The sequence below is a fragment of the Hemiscyllium ocellatum genome, chromosome 22, assembly GCF_020745735.1.
Source record: "Hemiscyllium ocellatum isolate sHemOce1 chromosome 22, sHemOce1.pat.X.cur, whole genome shotgun sequence".
In the NCBI taxonomy this organism is placed as follows: Eukaryota; Metazoa; Chordata; class Chondrichthyes; order Orectolobiformes; family Hemiscylliidae; genus Hemiscyllium; species Hemiscyllium ocellatum.
Genome location: NC_083422.1, coordinates 42306112 through 42324127, shown reverse-complemented (window position 1 = coordinate 42324127; position 18016 = coordinate 42306112). Strand labels below are relative to the sequence as shown.

At 39.9% G+C, this 18016-nt stretch overlaps 1 protein-coding gene across 1 annotated transcript in view; it reads left to right on the top strand.

Moving 5' to 3' along the window:
- The first annotated feature begins 292 nt into the window (after positions 1-292).
- Positions 293-18016, top strand: part of LOC132826488 (docking protein 1-like) — a 48506-nt gene continuing 30782 nt past the window's right edge. The window contains exons 1-3 of the mRNA XM_060842447.1: positions 293-372; positions 1226-1522; positions 9953-10025. Coding sequence (XP_060698430.1) covers positions 316-372; positions 1226-1522; positions 9953-10025 — 427 coding nt within the window. The 5' untranslated portion in view covers positions 293-315. The remainder of the gene's footprint in view (positions 373-1225; positions 1523-9952; positions 10026-18016) is intronic.

The following is an 18016-nucleotide window of genomic DNA, read 5'->3' as shown; positions in this document are numbered from 1 at the left end:
GGCCACCTAAAAACTCATTGCCACTTTCAAAAGACTGATCGTGCTGTTTAGAAAAAGTTGCATTGCTTTTTGACAGCTGGTGCTCAATTTAACATCCACAAGCTGCTTTGAGATTAAACTTTTTTTTTTGCGTGTGTTGATATGAAGGTTATGTGAAGGATGCTCATCACTTTGTACCCCTCCCAATGCTTCCTGGTGTACACGCCACTGCTCTGCATTTGGAAACTAACGGAAACTCGAAGCGGAAACGAAGCATATCCGCCACAACAGAACTGAACATTAGCCTCAAAGTGTCTGTGGAACAAATCTACAGATATGGAAGACGTCGTGAAAGAAGGTCCGCTTTGTATGCAGCAGCATAAATTCAGGAAGGTATCTTAATTTGTTTCCGTTCATGAGAATAATATCCAACACTATTCTCCCCCTCTAGGATATCGACAAACGGAGAGTTTGATCACGTTCTTTAAAACTAAGCTCACATGTTGGGAATTATATTTAATGAGTCGTACATTGTATATAGATCTCCTAACAAGAGGGACACTACTAGGAATACATGTTTAGATTTAAAGGCATCTATGGTGTTATTTCATTTTGATTCTTGTGTTTATTATTGACAACCTACAGAGTGATTTATTTTCAACAAGACGCTTTTGTAAAATCGGCGCATGCTTTGAACAATTGTAAATCCATTTGTTCAATAAAAACTGAAAGAACTCCGGATGCTGTAAATCAGAAACAAAACCAGAAATTGCTGGAAAAGTTTCGGGCAGGTCTGGCAGCATCTGTGGACAGAAATCAATGTTAACGGTTCAAGTCAAGTGACCCTTCCTTAAGACTCATCCTCTGAACTAAATCTATTTGCATTGTTTGTAACTGAGCTGTAGACAGCGATTGTCAAAAAAAAACCGACCTGTCATACCTTGAGAAGGCAGATGAAGTTCACCTTTTCGTTTTGTGTAGAGTTTTGTCAATTTGGTCTGAGATCATGGCGTGTAGCCAACACAAGACAGTAGTACATCTGTGTGCAAGTACCAGCGACCATTCAAACATACACCAGTTATCATTTTACAAAGCCATTCAATAATTTCTTGTTATTGTGAATGGTGAACAGTATTGGACGCTGTGCACTGTTTTAACATTCTCAAATGAACGGTGTTTGACCTGTTTGTGCGCCTAATTCCACCTTCCCAGTAATTCTAATGTGTGTCTTTTCTATTCCCCTCAGAAATGGAAGAGGGTCTGGCTAATCCTCTACTCCCAGAGCAACCAGTCTGTCGCTCGCCTCGAGTACTTTGAGTTCAAAGAGGGCTCCAGTTTATCCGAGAAGCAGATCACAAAAAGGATAGACAGAAAGGTCATTCGCATTAGCGACTGTATCCGAATATCTGAGGTTGTTCCAGAAAACTGGTCAAAGGATTCAAGCGCCTTTACAGTAGAAACAACTTTGAAACTGTACACGTTTTTAACGGAAAAGACAGACTGCAAAGAATGGATCCAGAAACTCACAGAAACTGCTTTTCAGGTGAGTACAGTTGAATATGAAACTTACTAAGTTGCATGGCATGTCATCATGATAGAAAGATGGCCAACATTAGAGGTAAGAAATAATAAAATGATTAACTGTGCTTGTACACCTTCTCAGATGATTAACCATTTAGTACATAATAGAGGAAGTTCCACAATATACATCTTATTCTGAATTATAACTACACTTTACCGCGAGCTTTTTATATTTCTGTGGCATTAGGATTTAGAATTCTAGTCTTCAGACCATTCATAAGTAAAACTAAAATATAGAAACATAGAAAATATAAAAATATACAAAGTAGGAACAGGAATAGGCCATTCTGCCCTTCAAGTCTGCTTCACCACCTCATGTGATTGCAGCTTATCATCCAACTCAGTACCCTGCTCCTGCTTTCTTCCCATACCCTTGGATTCTTTCAACCTGAAGAACTGCATCTAAAGGTTAATGGTATAGTTGCCACAGTTCCAGAGGACTGCTCTCTCATCACAGAGAGAGAAAAGCGATTTGGTGATGGTTAAGACGTGGGTCATCATGCTTCAGGCGACGGGTGAGGTTGATAAGGTGGGACCTTCATGATAAACCTCAGCTGGTACAAGAATTGGATCCTCACTGTTGGCATCACTTTGCATTGCAAACCAGCCATCCAGCCAACTGAGTGAACCAACCCCCACCCCCTCCCATGAACTGTATCAAACCTCTTGATAACATTCAATATTTTAGTCTCAATTGCTTTCTGTGACAGATAATTCCATAGCCTCATCACTGTTTGGGTGAAGCAGTTCTTAAAATGTAATGATCCATTTGCATAATCATCATGGGACCACCATGGAAATTAGGTATATCCCATTCATAAAGCTAGTGATGACTGAATCCTACTGAACTGATCATAAAAGACTCATTTATCTTTTTCTCATCCAGTTGCTGACTAAAGATAAAATACCAAGTTGCTTTTATTTTACAAGGCAAATCAGATCTTATTGTACAATAGTGTTAATGGATCAGTTACTTTACACATCTACTAAAATTGAAAAAAATTATAATAAAGAATGCAACAGGTACAGCTGGCTGTAGGTCAAGATTAAATAGATGCTTCAAGGTGAAGCATCAGTTTTCCATTTTCAGGACTTCAGTGAGTTTGAAAATAAGATAAAAGCAAACAAGGTGTATGGAGTTCCAAGTTGTCCACTATCTCTTGGCTAGTCACATTCTCTTCTTGATAAAAGGTAGTCTACCCCACCTTAATATATCCTAAACACTTGTTGGATGTAGGTCACTGTAATATGGAATCTATTAACTTGTCTGAAGCTCTGAAATAATCAAGCACTCAGAGCCTTCACAGGTAATCCACCAGAAATCCTCATTTCCTGAGTAGTATGTTGTGAAAGACTCAGTGTTGGAAATAAACTAACTTTATAGAATTTTTCTGACTCAAGGAACTTCAAATTGGGTTTGGGTCAGGTGGGCAAGGATGCTAAACAAATCCTGGATTAGCAGCATGAAGTTTGGGCAATTTGAATTTCTGGGCCAAACCCACTGAACAGCTCAAAGTGTTGGCTGTTGGTGAGAAGGAAGGGTGTTGTTATGCCTCATTGGGGCAGTGCACTGGAAATTAAGCCTTGCTCTTTCTGGAGTCATCACAAAAGTTAAAGTTATAAAAAACATGCAAAGTTCCCCAATTTACCTGACCTTCAGATCCAGGTTGGTATAAAGCATCGGCCAACTTTCTATAGTGAAACAGAATTATTATTTTTTACAAATAATTGGATTCTAGCCACAGGTAAATAGATATAAACCATCGGCATATAACAATAGTAATCAAACCTCCAATCCCCAATAAACTCCCTTTTCATATAAACACGAATAGACATAGTAAAATAAGTTATGAACAGAGAGCAAAAACGGAAAGAAATTTCCATAGTCATTGTTTCCAGATTTGGTTGTTGAGATGATCCTTATGACTGTTCTGCTGGCTAGCATGTTGCTTCAGTCATCTTTCTCCCAATGTTTCACTGGTAAGGGGCACAAGGAGGACAATTCACTTATACAAGTGGCTTATCAGTTAAAAGTCACAATTTGCAACAAATGTTGCAGAAAAGATAAAGCTAGTTCACTTCAGTGTTACAGTGAGTTTTGATTGCAGAGAGCAGAGACACCATTCCTGAGCTGAGGAAGAACTGAACATCTCTCTGTAACTTGTTCCAGTTCCAAGCTGTTCATTTATCTGAGAACCAATTGCACATTTATTGGAAACAAAAAAGATCTCTGTCATTTGTAGACCAGTCAACTCTTGTTACCGACAAAAGATACATCTATATACCCCAAAGATTCCAAATCATCTGCAACTCAATCTTCAATTATAACTTCAATTAATGTCTCCCCCTGGCCTTTTACCTGCACTTGACCTGTCCATTGAGAACTGTTGATTGATTGCTTTGATTTCTTTGTCTCCTTCACCCATTTGAACCTATCTCCCTCTGAACTGACAATACTTTGAGATCCAACCCTGACTTTGTCATCAAACATGTCGACAAGTGTGGTCTGTTGTTGTCTGCCTTACTGACCTTTACATTGTAGACGCTGAGCGCTGACTCTTCAACACCTCCTCCTATCTGCCTTTAGACCATAGTGTCATGATCGAACATAAAGCTATTGTGTTCGCAAGTGTCACCAACTTTTTCTCACCTCATATCTTCCCCGACAGCCTTTCAACCCTAATGCTGCACAGCCCACTTCTACCTTCTCCCCAAAATCCACAAATAGAATTGCCTGAGCAGACCCATTGTTTCTGCCCATTCCTACCTCACAGAAATCTATTTCCCTCCTACTTCAACTTTTTTTTTCTTTGACACGAGGTGGCACGGTGGCGCAGTGATTAGCACTGATGCCTCACAACGCCATGGACTCGGGTTTGATTCCAGCCTCGGATGACTCTCTGTGTGGATTTGCACATTCTCCCTGTGTCTGCGTGGGTTTCCTCCGGGTGCTCTAGTTTCCTCCCACAATCCAAAGATGTGCAGGTTAGGTGAATTGGCCATGCTAAATTGCTCATAGTGTTCAGGGATGTGCAGGTTAGGTGCATTTGTCAGGGGTAAATATAGGGTAATGGGTTTGGGTGGGAGGGTCAGTGTGGACTTCTTGGGCCGAAGGGCCTGTTTCCACACTGTGGGGTTTCTAAGATTCACTTATACAGTCACTCCCTGATTAGATTGCCTGACACTTATTGTTAAAATGTTCAGTTTGTGGGCGCCAGCCCCCTTCTCTTTACCATGGACATGCAATCCCTTTACACATCTATCCCCCATCAGGATTGCTGCAGAGCTTTCCACTTCTTACTGGAAAGAAGGCCTGACCCATTCCTATCCATCACCACCCTCCTCTGTCTGGCTGAGCTCATTCTCACTTTGAACGTGTTCTCCTTGAACTCCTCTCACTTCCTGTGGGTCATTGGGGTGTCTATGGGTACCCACATGGGACCCGGTTATGTCTGTCTCTTTGTGGGGTACATGGAATACTCGTTGATCCAGTCCTACTTGGGCCGCAGTCACAATTCTTTTTCTGGTGCATCCATGACATCATTGGCAGCTTCCCTCTTTTGAACAGAATTGGAAAAAACTATCAATTTCCCTTCCAATTTCCACCCTGCTGTCACCTTTATTTGACAGCGCTATTTCTGGAATGTTATTAGGGCCCACAACATTCACAGTATCTCATGTCTATATAAACCGACTGACTCCCACAGCTCACAGACATCTATAAACCGACTGACTCCCACAGCTCACAGACATCTATTATAAACCGACTGACTCCCACAGCTACCTGGACTACACCTCCTCCCACCCTGCCCCCTGTAAAAACGCCATCCCATATTCCCAATTCCTTCATCTCCGCCGCATCTGCTCCCAGGAGGACCAATTCCAACACCGCACAGCCCAGATGGCCTCCTTCTTCAAGGACCGCAGATTCCCCCCAGACGTGATCGACGATGCCCTCCACCGCATCTCCTCCACTTCCCGCTCCTCCGCCCTTGAGCCCCGCTCCTCCAACCGCCACCAAGACAGAACCCCACTGGTTCTCACCTACCACCCCACCAACCTCCGCATACAACGTATCATCCGCCGCCATTTCCGCCACCTCCAAACGGATCCCACCACCAAGGATATATTTCCCTCCCCTCCCCTATCAGCGTTCCGCAAGGACCACTCCCTTCGTGACTCCCTCGTCAGATCCACACCCCCCACCAACCCAACCTCCACCCCCGGCACCTTCCCCTGCAACTGCAGGAAATGTAAAACTTGCGCCCACACCTCCACACTCACTTCCCTCCAAGGCCCCAAGGGATCCTTCCATATCCGCCACAAGTTCACCTGTACCTCCACACACATCATCTATTGCATCCGCTGCACCCGATGTGGCCTCCTCTATATTGGTGAGACAGGCCGCTTACTTGCGGAACGCTTCAGAAAACACCTCCGGGCCGCCCGAACCAACCAACCCAATCACCCCGTGGCTCAACACTTTAACTCTCCCTCCCACTCCACTGAGGACATGCAGGTCCTTGGACTCCTCCACCGGCAGAACACAACAACACGACGGCTGGAGGAGGAGCACCTCATCTTCCGCCTGGGAACCCTCCAACCACAAGGTATGAATTCAGATTTCTCCAGTTTCCTCATTTCCCCTCCCCCCACCTTGTCTCAGTCGGTTCCCTCAACTCAGCACCGCCCTCCTAACCTGCAATCCTCTTCCTGACCTCTCCGCCCCCACCCCACTCCGGCCTATCACCCTCACCTTGACCTCCTTCCACCTATCCCACTTCCATCGCCCCTCCCCCTAGTCCCTCCTCCCTACCTTTTATCTTAGCCTGCTTGGCTCTCTCTCTTATTCCTGATGAAGGGCTTATGCTCGAAACGTCGAATTCTCTATTCCTGAGATGCTGCCTGGCCTGCTGTGCTTTGACCAGCAACACATTTTCAGCTGTGATCTCCAGCATCTGCAGACCCCATTTTTTACTTAAAGCCACCATCAATTTACTTTGACCATCATTCACAGTTTGCACTTAACTACACCAAGGACATCTATGTCTTTCATGTTTTCCATAACAAGCATGCGACAAGACATACTGACTATACTGAATTTATGTTGAAATTTTCTAACCCCAAAAAAGCTTAAACTCAATGAGGAATGTATTGGGAAGGCACACTGGCTCAGTGGTTGGCACTGTAGCCTCACAACACCAGGGACCCAGGTTCTATTCCATCCTTGGGTGATTGTCTGTGTGGAGTTTGCACATTCTCCCTGCATGGGTTTCCTCCTGGTACTCTTGTTTCTTCCCTCAATGTAACGATGTGCAGCCTATGTGGATTGGTCATGCTAAATTTCCCATAGTGTGCAGGTTAGGCAGATTAGCCATGGCAATACAGGGATGTGTGGGCTGCTCTTAAGAGGGCAATGTGGAGTTGATCAGCCAAATGGTCTGCTTCCACACTGTAGGGATTCTATGACTTGCACTAGTCCATTATGAAGCTTCTTTTTATGAGTTATAGGCTTGCATCGCTGATCATGCAACACACAGTTTCTATGCAAGAACCAAGCACAAAGATGTGTACGAAAGTTCATTGGTGCTGAGAACTCTACATATCAGATCGGTTTCAGTGTCTGTGCCAGAGTTGTCTTTGACACATGTCTGAAACTAGCTTTAGGCCAATTTCTGTGCAGATTATAAAAAAAATGTTGTGATCAACCAGAGATCAGAGAGCGGTAGATGTGATTTATATGGACTTCAGTAAAGCATTCTACAAAGTTCCCCATAGGAGACTGGTGAGCAAGGTTAGATCTCATGGAATACAGGGAGAACTAGCCATTTGGATACAGAACTGACTCAAAGGTAGAAGACAGAGGGTGGTGGTGGAGGGTTGTTTTTCAGACTGGAGGCCTGTGACCAGTGGAGTGCCACAAGGATCGGTGCTGGGTCCTCTACTTTTTGTCATTTACATAAATGATTTGGATGCGAGCATAAGAGATACAGTTAGTAAGTTTGCAGATGACACCAAAATTGGAGGTGTAGTGGACAGCAAAGAAGTTACCTTAGATTGCAACAGGATCTTGACCAGATGAGCCAGTGGGCTGAGAAATGGCAGATAGAATTTAATTCAGATAAATGCGAGGTGCTGCATTTTGGGAAAGCAAATCTTAGCAGGACTTATACACTTAATGGTAAGGTCCTAGGGAATGTTGCTGAACAAAGAGACCTTAGAGTGCAGGTTCATAGCTCTTTGAAAGTGGAGTCGCAGGTAGATAGGATAGTGAAGAAGGCGTTTGGTATGCTTTTCTTTATTGGTCAGAGTATTGAGTACAGGAGTTGGGAGTTATGTTGCGGCTGTACAGGGCATTGGTTAGGCCACTGTTGGAATATTGCATGCAATTCTGGTCTCCTTAATATTGGAAAGATGTTGTGAAACTTGAAAGGGTTCAGAAAAGATTTACAAGGATGTTGCCAGGGTTGGAGGATTTGAGCTATAGGGAGAGGCTGAACAGCTGTTTTCCCTGGAGCATCGGAGGCTGAGGGGTGACTTTATAGAGGTTTACAAAATTATGAGGGTTGTGGATAGAGTAAATAGACAAAGTCCTTTCCCTGGGGTCAGGGAGTCCAGAACGAGAGGGCATAGGTTTAGGGTGAGAGGGGAAAGAGTTAAAAGAGACCTAAGAGGCAACTTTTTCATACAGATAGTGGTACATGTATGGAATGAGCTACCAGAGGAAGTGGTGGAGGCTGGTACAATTGCAACCTTTAAAAGGAATTTGGATGGATATATGAATAGGAAGGGTTTGGAGTGATATGGGCTGGGTGCTGGCAAGTGGGACTAGATTGGGTTGGGATATCTGGTCAGCATGGATGGGTTGGACTGAAGGATCTGTTTCCATGCTGTACATCTCTATGACTCTATGACTGAGGAGAATTACAAAAGTGCTGCTAGGACTGGAGAACTTTAGCAATGATAAAAGTAATTGGAACGGATGGGGTTTTGTTCTTTGGAGCAGAGAAGCAGAGGAGACTTAATAAAGATGCATCAAATTTTGAGGGGCCTAGATAGATGCACATATAAGAAGGACTTATTTCTGTTTGCAGCAAACTCAATTACCAGGGATTATACATTTAAGTTGAAGAACTAGAGAAGAGGGTTAATTTTTTTTCTGATACAGATGGTGTTGGGGATCTGGAATTTAGTGTCTAGACGTTTGATAGAGGTAGAAATCCTCATTACATTTATAAATATTTTGGTGATGCACATAAGTGTCATAATCTACAGCGTTGTGGATAAAGAGTTTGAAAGTGGCAAAAGTTGATAACCTTTTCAGCTATTATAGGTACAACAGTCTGGAAAAAAATCCTTCTTCACTACAACATTTCTATGCTTCCTGTCATGGGATTCAATGTGAAAAGGCTCATGATATTATTCAGTTATCTGGGGATGGCCTGTGGCACCCACATGCCATGAACAATGTTTTAAAAATTTGGAGAGCAGCAGGTCATAATGAAATAGGAAGTAGTGGAAAACAAAATCTACTGCTCTATCCCAGAAGAAAAAAGCAGTAAAACTTCCAAATGATGCATACTGGTCTGACTTGTTTTGAATATCTCAGAACAGTGTCTCTATACAATCAGTGCATCCATTTCCAAATATTAAATTGTTTTACTGGTTTCTCCCTCTGCATCAGTAACATCACCAACATACAGTAACAAATATTTCCTGTATTTGAAGAAATGAAACAACCAAATACCACCTGATTGGGATCTCCAGTACAAGACTCAGTTTATAGTGTTTCTTTGTCACCTTACTTCTTATTTTTGCTTTCAGTTTACTTCTCCTTTCTCTGAAGGGGGTCAATTTATAGTCTGTAAGCTTCTAAAAGAGGTCAGTCCCCACAGATCAAGGGCAATGTCTTTCTGTCTGTTCATTTTAACAGGAAAGAAAATTGATGGAAAATAATAAGACAAGTGCCTGAAATTTCCCAAAAGTTTTTTGTATAATGATTGCTCTGCAGTAGAACCACACAAATTAAAACACAGTCCTGGTGATCTATGCAAAGCTGTCAGTACTCAGTTCAATAGTGACTGAGTGAGACAATGTAGAAGCAGTACATTCTGTTTGTACTCATTTATGTAGAGTTTTACTTACCTAAAATATTGCAATTATAAAAATTTTAAAACATTATACAGCTAAATATTTCTCTGAATGAAGCAGAAATATCTTCTGTCCAAGTGTCTCAATTCAAAAGATACAAATCAAAGGCTTTGAATGTAGATACAATGAATTACAGTTTTCTATATTGCTATACTTGATGTAAATAAACACGTAAGTTGTTTTCTTCTAAATATAATTGCTAATTTTATAGTTTCCATTTGTGAAATTTGCTTTTATTCAGCATCCGGAAGAGGATTCCGATATAGTGGCAATGAGAATGAAAGAAAATGAACTTTACTGTTCGCATGAAGGAGGTAAAGTATGGATTCCTTCTTTTCATAATTATAAGTACCTTTCATAATGGTTCACAAGTTTGGATATCATTTTGGTTCGATGGAAATCTAGCAAGACTTGTATTTTCCAATTGAAACAAACAGCTAATCTTGTCTCTGTGCTGTCACTTAATCTCACATTATCAAACATTAAGTGTTATTTAGTTAAGTTATAACAAGATAAATGCATTCAGAATTTTCTCAGGGAAAGATGGTAGCAAAAGTCAAATTCAATCATCTCTCAGAGTGACAAATTAAGGCCAAAAAAAATCTAATTATCTTAATAGTTTATACATTCTTAGACTTCTATATGGCCAGGGCACAGTTCATTGCTTTTATGGCAAAACAGTGCTTTAAGATTAATCCTGGCTTAGATTACTTACAGCATGGAAACAGGCCCTTCGGCCAAACAAGTCCACACTGACCCGCCGAAGCGCAACCCACCCAGACCCATTCCCCTCCATTACCCCTTCACCTAACATTATGGACAATTTAGCATGGCCAATTCACCTAACCTGCATGTTTTTGGATTGTGGGAGGAAGCCGGAGCACCCGGAGGAAACCTACACAGACACGGGGAGAATCTGCAAACTCCACACAGAGAGTCACATGAGGCAGGAATTGAACCTAGGTCTCTGGCGTTGTGAGGCAACAGTGCTAACCACTGTTCCACCATGCCGTTGATTTGAACCTGGTTAAAAAAAAATACGATTGGCTAATATGGATGAATGGGATACCACAGAGGCCGGTATCCCATCACCAAGTCATCCTTTATTTATACGTGGAATGTCCTTGACATGGATCAAGCTCAGGTCCCTCAGAGGCAGCTCTCAGGGTGAACAAGATGTCTGTTCTTATCTGTCAGCCAGGGTTCCCTGATTGAACCAGATTAACAGCCCTAACCAGGGAACTCATATTCTATGAGGTCCACCTGGATGACCTTGTTACAATCACTGCAATGGATTAATCTGTAATATTATGCTGAGATATCACAACTAGATTCCTTTAGGGTCAACTTCTACACCTTGCTGGAGGTAAAACTTTCCCGGACATCAACACAGAACAAAATGGAGTCAACTCTTTTAGAACAGGATGCTGTGACTGATAAGCAACCAACTAACAACATGGAGAAAGTGAAAGAAAAAATATCAGCATCCTTCTGGTCAACAGTAATTGCTTGATCACAAAGTAAATGTTTTCTCATTGTTATCCCTATGAAGTTGGGATAAAAGAGTGGATTCTGGATTAGTGGTGCTGGAAGAGCACAGCAGTTCAGGCAGCATTCAAAATGCAGCAAAATCGACGTTTTGGGCAAAAGCCCTTCGTCAGGAAGGGCTTTTGCCCGAATGTCGATCTCGCTGCACTTTGGATGCTGCCTGAACTGCTGTGCTCTTCCAGCACCACTAATCCAGAATCTGGTTTCCAGCATCTGCAGTCATTGTTTTTAACCCCATAAAAAAGTGGATGTCTTCTTCTACAAAGTTGATCTTAAAAATGAATACAATCACCTTGAAATTTGTTCATAGACACAGACATACATTTTATGGTACCTATTATTCTATTTTTGTGCTTAATGGCTTAAGTGTAGCTTAGTATATTCATTCCAATTTCAAAAAAAACACATTAAAAGGTGTATATTTATAACTTCAGTACATGAGTAATTGGTTTTGTTTACTAATAATGTATATTTTGTTAAGTTCAAGCATTATACTGTTAAATCTGAAATAGAATTTCATTTGAAACTTGCACAGGTTTTTTTGTTTGTAGGCTGAATAGTATATAAGCGTAATAATGTTCACTAAGAATGAAATATTATTGAGTGGATCAGAAACAAGGGTACCTAACAGATGCTGAAGATTCCCAGGTTTATTTTAAATGGGTCAACAGTCCATTAATGTAATAGAGAGAGAAATCTTGGGTGAATGTGTTAAGTATTTGGATAATAATGTTTCACAGTCTTGTGTTAAGGTGAAGCCTTTTATTTTACTAAAACGAATTCAAACCCCTGTTGTGAGGATACCTAAGCTTTCAGAGATGGATTTTGGCCTTATTTTAATGAAGCAAGTTTGAGTTAGAGGTAATGAGTAGTCTGCTTCAAAACTAATAAAGTAAACAGTTTATGAGGTCTTGGTTTTTTTTTCCTGAAGTCAGAACTGTAGAAGCAGCCTGAATGGGTGGGGTCAAGCTCCCAATGAATCAGGATTTTTAGTTTTAGTTTTTCAGTAGTAGTTTCTGCTGGGATCTTGAAGCTGGATGTAGAAACTATTTTTCCTCTCCCTGTTACAGCTAAAAGCTGAGGTTCTCTTCCTGCTGTTAGAATTGCATATGATATAACCTGTTTTACTGAATTTGTTTTTCCAAGAGTATGTTTACAGGATGATTCTATATTAAGATATTTAATTAGCAGTAGCTAATATAATTTTGTGAAGCATTACAACAGAGTTACAGATAAGCTAATTCGTTTATTTTTAGTTTGTCCATATTCTAATTACAGTATGTGAATAAAGTATGTTTTGTTTCGAGCCTAGTAGTTTGACCAATTGAATGCATCCAGAACACAACTTACACTTACCTTTAAAATAAGAAAATGTTAGGGTCTAGACTATCTTTTTAATATATTTGAGGGGTTTAATCTGTTTCATAAGAATGTCTATACTGTGATAAAGGTTATGAAAAATTGCTTGATTGTACAGAATTTAAACATTGCTAAAAGGAAAGAAGTTGAAACTTTTAGTCTTGCAGTCAACAAGCTATATAAGAAATAGACAGGAATAAAGGGATATAATTTTATACAGCATGAGAAAAGGGTGCTGATTAATTGGATCATCACTGGCATGGAGGTAGAGTGAGAACAGTTACCTGTCAATCTTAATTCTCAGACCTGACAGCTAGATGCTCATCTCTCAGCGTACTGCTATGGAAAGATTGACTGTCTCCGTGACCCCTTTTTGAAAAAAATGCATCGGATGCACAAATTACTTTTGCCTACATATAACATTATTCTTGCTGTGACTGTCATCACTGAAGGGCACATTAGTATCTTTGGCCACAGAATTTCAATTGTGCATTCAGCTTTAGTGGGTGGGGATTAGAATAGTTTGTAAGTACGGGTGGGCACTCACGTCTCTTTTACATCAAAAGATAACTATTTATTAAACAGAACTCAATGCTTTTCAGTAATTTCAGTTATCTAGATTTAATAAAACTCACACACCACGGATTACAAGCTCCTCAGATGTGTGCAACTAATTCAAAAGCAACTCTTCATTAATATATTTAATTGTTTTGTTCCCTTACTCCAGTCAGTCTCAGGCATCTCTTCAGATCGTATTAGATGATAACAGATCCTTTTTTTTCTTTTATATTAATCAAACTATAATAATCAAAGAACACAAACATCAAACTTAGTGGGTGGCACAGTGGCACAGTGGTTAGCACTGCTGCTTCACAGCACCAGAGATCCGGGTTCAATTCCCGCCTCAGGCGACTGTCTGTGTGGAGTTTGCACGTTCTCCCCCTGTCTGCGTCGGTTTCCTCCCACAGTCCAAAGATGTGCGGGTCAGGTGAATTGGCCATGCTAAATTGCCCGTAGTGTTAGGTTAGGGGTATGGGTGGGTGGCAGGTCGGTGTGGACTTGTTGGGCCGAAGGACCTGTTTCCACACTGTAAGTAATCTAAACATATATAATGACAACAAATTATATTCCTTACTTTAAACTTGCACTTTAAAAATACCAACCATCCTTGTGCCAATATAAAAAACAGCTTCTTAGAACTTGACATTTTCATAGCAAAACAATCAAATTGCTGACAGTAGTTATCCAACGATTTTAATTTGGAGGTCTCTCCATTCTCCACCACCTGTTTTAAAATTGCACTATCGATCCCCAGTCTCTTTCATTCACACGTTTCACTCAGCGTATGTTACCCCATAGTGACTTATTGTCCCTGTAACACTGAATGGGTATTGTTGCTGCATTCATTTTTAGAATTTCTTCCAATAGTTTTGCTAAAGAAATGCCTCATCAAGTGCATAATTCTCTACTGCTAATGTCCTTTTTAACCTACTCTTCAAATCTTTTAGCTTCCCAAGTTAAAGAGCAACATTTACCTGCCTTTCCCAGAAGAAAAGTTATAACCCTCCTGCACTTGAGAATCCATCACAGAGATTTGCATGAGACACATAAATAAAAATCAGAAGTTTTATGTTGCTGGCATCTCCCAATCATGAAAATTTCAAAACACAATTTTTCACTTTGAATATTGTTGATGTTTTGCTTCCCTGAATAACAGTTTCCACCTTGGGATTTTTTTTGTACTTGTACTCAACTCTAACCCTCCAAAAACAGGCCTCAGGCCTTGTTTGGATGCCCAGCCAATTCAGCGATGCAATGAGACTTCAGAATACCTTCATTTCAGTTTTGGAAGCTACAGCATTTATTTGCGAAGCCTTACTTTAACAATTAGCAAATGGGGCTAACATTTTCCAAAAAAAGGATTGTTGATGCAAATTAATACTTGATTCATTCCGTCTGATTTCCAAATCAATGTACTTAAAGGCTGCAGAATCCTGACTTCCCATTTTGAATCAAAATCAGAAATTGTTGGAGAAACTCAGCAGTTCTGGTAGCATCTGTGAACAGAGAGCAAAATTAATGTTTCAAAGCACGGCAGTTCTTTGTTTTATTTTCCCATTTTGAATTCTGCTTTAAGCCCATTTAAATGAATATTTTCAAATTCATTGCTCCCACCCCATTAAAAAAATTGACTACAGTCAGTTCTGCTATCACGCAGGAGTTCCATTCTCCTGCAATCCCGTGTTATAAAAATAATCATGTAATAGCTGCATCATTTAAATTAATGGGGCTAGAATTGCATTATAATCAAAAAATACAATTTATAAGTTTGAGCTTTAGAAACGGTGTCCTCAACTCGTCAATTGTGTTATAGCGAATTCACATTAACAAAATTCGTATTATAGCAGAAAGGCGTGTACACATCTTATAAAGATGCCTGAAGGCTATTTCTTAAGATGCTAGTAGGACATGGTAAGGTCTGAAGATGACCCAATTTTAATAAGACACACCTAACTGAGAAGACCAAATTCCAGAGGCATCACTTAGGCTATTCACACACTTATTTAACTTTCAAAGTGTCCCCACTGCACTTGGTGCCTCTTTTGGAGGACGAAGAAGCAGTCCTTTCTAAAGCTGATCTCCCTGCTGAAATGCAGCTTTAATATCAGTTTGAACATTTCAAACATTTGTTGCTAACAAAGCTGAAAAAAAATTGTTTTCCTGCGGTTGTTAAATCTACCTTTAGGTCTTGATGCTCCAGTGTTTTTGGCCACTAAGACTTCCCAATTACATCATGCTTTGATCCCGGTGGTATTATTGGTTTAAACAATGTTTCTTGTCCCTTGTTAAATGAGGTCCTCTATCTTGCCTTCTATCTCTTTGTGGATTGCTACCACTTGACCTCCCTCTCCTATTAATAGCATGTGTGTATGTGTACATGCATATGTGTGAAGTTATACCAACAGTTCATAATTATTTACTTGTGGCTAGAGTCTAATTACAAGTTAAAAAAAATTGTCATTGTTGTTAAATTCAGAAACCTAGTCCATGCTTTTTGTTAACCTGGGTCTAAAAGATAGGCAAATTGGGCAATTCTGCATACTATTTTAAAATCTTTAACTTCTCTGATGACTCAGGAATAACAGGGCTTTATTTCCAGCACATTACCTCAGGCTTGCTGCAGTGTTACAGCAAAGTTCAGCACAAGCAGGAAGAACAGCATCGCATTTTCCACTTGGGAACTCTCCAGCCTTCTGGATTCAGTATCAAGCTTAACAATTTTAGGGCTTGAGAAATCTTCTCCCAATTCCTTAACCCAATCCTGACACACCAGATTTATTACACACAACCCATTGTTAGCCACTAACAGCTGTTCATTCTTCTGGGCTGACTGTTATCTACTCCTTTGTCTGTCCAACTGTTTTTCTCTCCGTTTAGGCTCTATCTACACCTATCGTTTACACCTTATCCCTTCCCCACCCCTCAATCTTCTGCATAAAAGCAACAACTTTTCCTAGCTACCATCAGTTCTGAAGAAGAGTCATTGGACCTGAAATGTTAACTCTGATTTCTCTTCACAGTTGTTACCAGACCTACTGAGTTTTTTCAGCATTTTCTGTTTTGTTTCATGCCAATTCTGTATCATTTAGGTAAGCATTCCATCAGATGTTTTGTTTATGTGCTGTACATTTTAATTAACTATATATTTCAACTTTCTCTTTAGACCTCTTGTACTTATAATTTTTCACATTTAAAAAGTGTTTTGTTTTAGCCTTTTAGATTCAAGACGGATGATCTAATATTTGATTACATCTTTTGTTCATTCACTGCATCAATACCTCTTTCAAATTTCCATCTACACTACATACAATTCTCTGACCTTTTGTGTCATTGGCACATCTGAACATTCAATATTCAATTCCACCATGGTGGATAATTGAAATTCCAACACAGATTCTTGGAGGATACCTCTAGTCACATCCTACCAATTAAATGAATGACTGAACAATTTTATTGTCATGTGCATTTTACATACAAATACAGTGGAAAGCTTTCATTTGTCACCATCATTTGGCGCCATTTTGAATAATTTAAGAATAAGGAGAAAAAAGATATAGCTTATAGAGGGATACAATACCAGTCCATTAAATCTACTCTCTGTCTCTTGGCCTTAGGCAATTTGTTAACCAGGTCCATAATTTGATATCCATACCATAAACAATTACAGTCACAGAGTCATAGAGATGTACAACATGGAAACAGACCCTTTGGTCTACTCGTCCATGCTGACCAGATATCCTAACCTAATCTAGTCCCATTTGCCAGCACTTAGCTCATGTCCCTCTAAACCCTTCCTATTCATAAACCCATTCAGATGCCATTTTAAAAGTTGTAATTGTACCAGCCTACATCATTTCCTGTGGCAGTTCATTCCATTTCCAGACTAAAAGACAAGTGTCACTTCATTTAAGAGAAAAAATGTGAGCCGATGAAATTTCTTATTAAAGAAAATAAGAAATAATCTTGATAATGTTTCTTGATAATGATTTGCTAAGAATACAATATGAAATTGAATATTATCAAATTTTTAGTCTTTTGTTTCCATCAAAAATCATCAATTACTCAGGTAGAATTCTGTTCTTGATAGTACTGCAGGAATGTAAAATTGTTACAGTTTCACTATAGACATTTATACAGGATAGATCATTCAGCCCATTATGCCTGTATATTTTGAAAGCCGAGCTTAGTTTCACATTTTTAAAATATCTGTAACCCTTGTAAATTCTTTATCATCATCTACCTCATACAACCCCTGTTTAAAATAATCCATAGGATTAGCCTCCATAACATTTTCAGCTCAAGTGTTCCTGATTCTGACAAAGCAAAGTAAAAACATGTTACTTATCTCTCATTTAGCATGGTTTTAAATCTACGCCGGCTGGTTATTGATCCCTTTCTACAGAGAATAGTTTTTCTCTGTCTTCTCTATCAGAATCTCATCAACTTGAAACCTCATCACTAGGTCACCTTTAATCTTTTTTGTACCAAGGAATTGTGTTCAATTTTCTGACCTCTTCTCTTAACTGAAGTTTCTCATCCCGAGTTGCATCCTGGTGAGCCTCCTTTTCTAAGGCCTTTGCTCCTCAACCCAGGAATGATGTAGACGTTTTACTTCAGCCATACAGTTTTAGGGTTATATATAGCAAGGTGAGCTACCCATCTAACATCCAGGAAATAAATGGGTGGAAGTTTAAAAATATAATTTTATCAAATAATATAAAGAAAATTTGCATCACGGGTGAAGTACTTCAGGCAATTGCTTGTGGAAAACCTATGCAGGTAATGATGAAAGCCCTGTTTCCACACTGTAGGTAATCTAATCTTATTTAAAAACTGT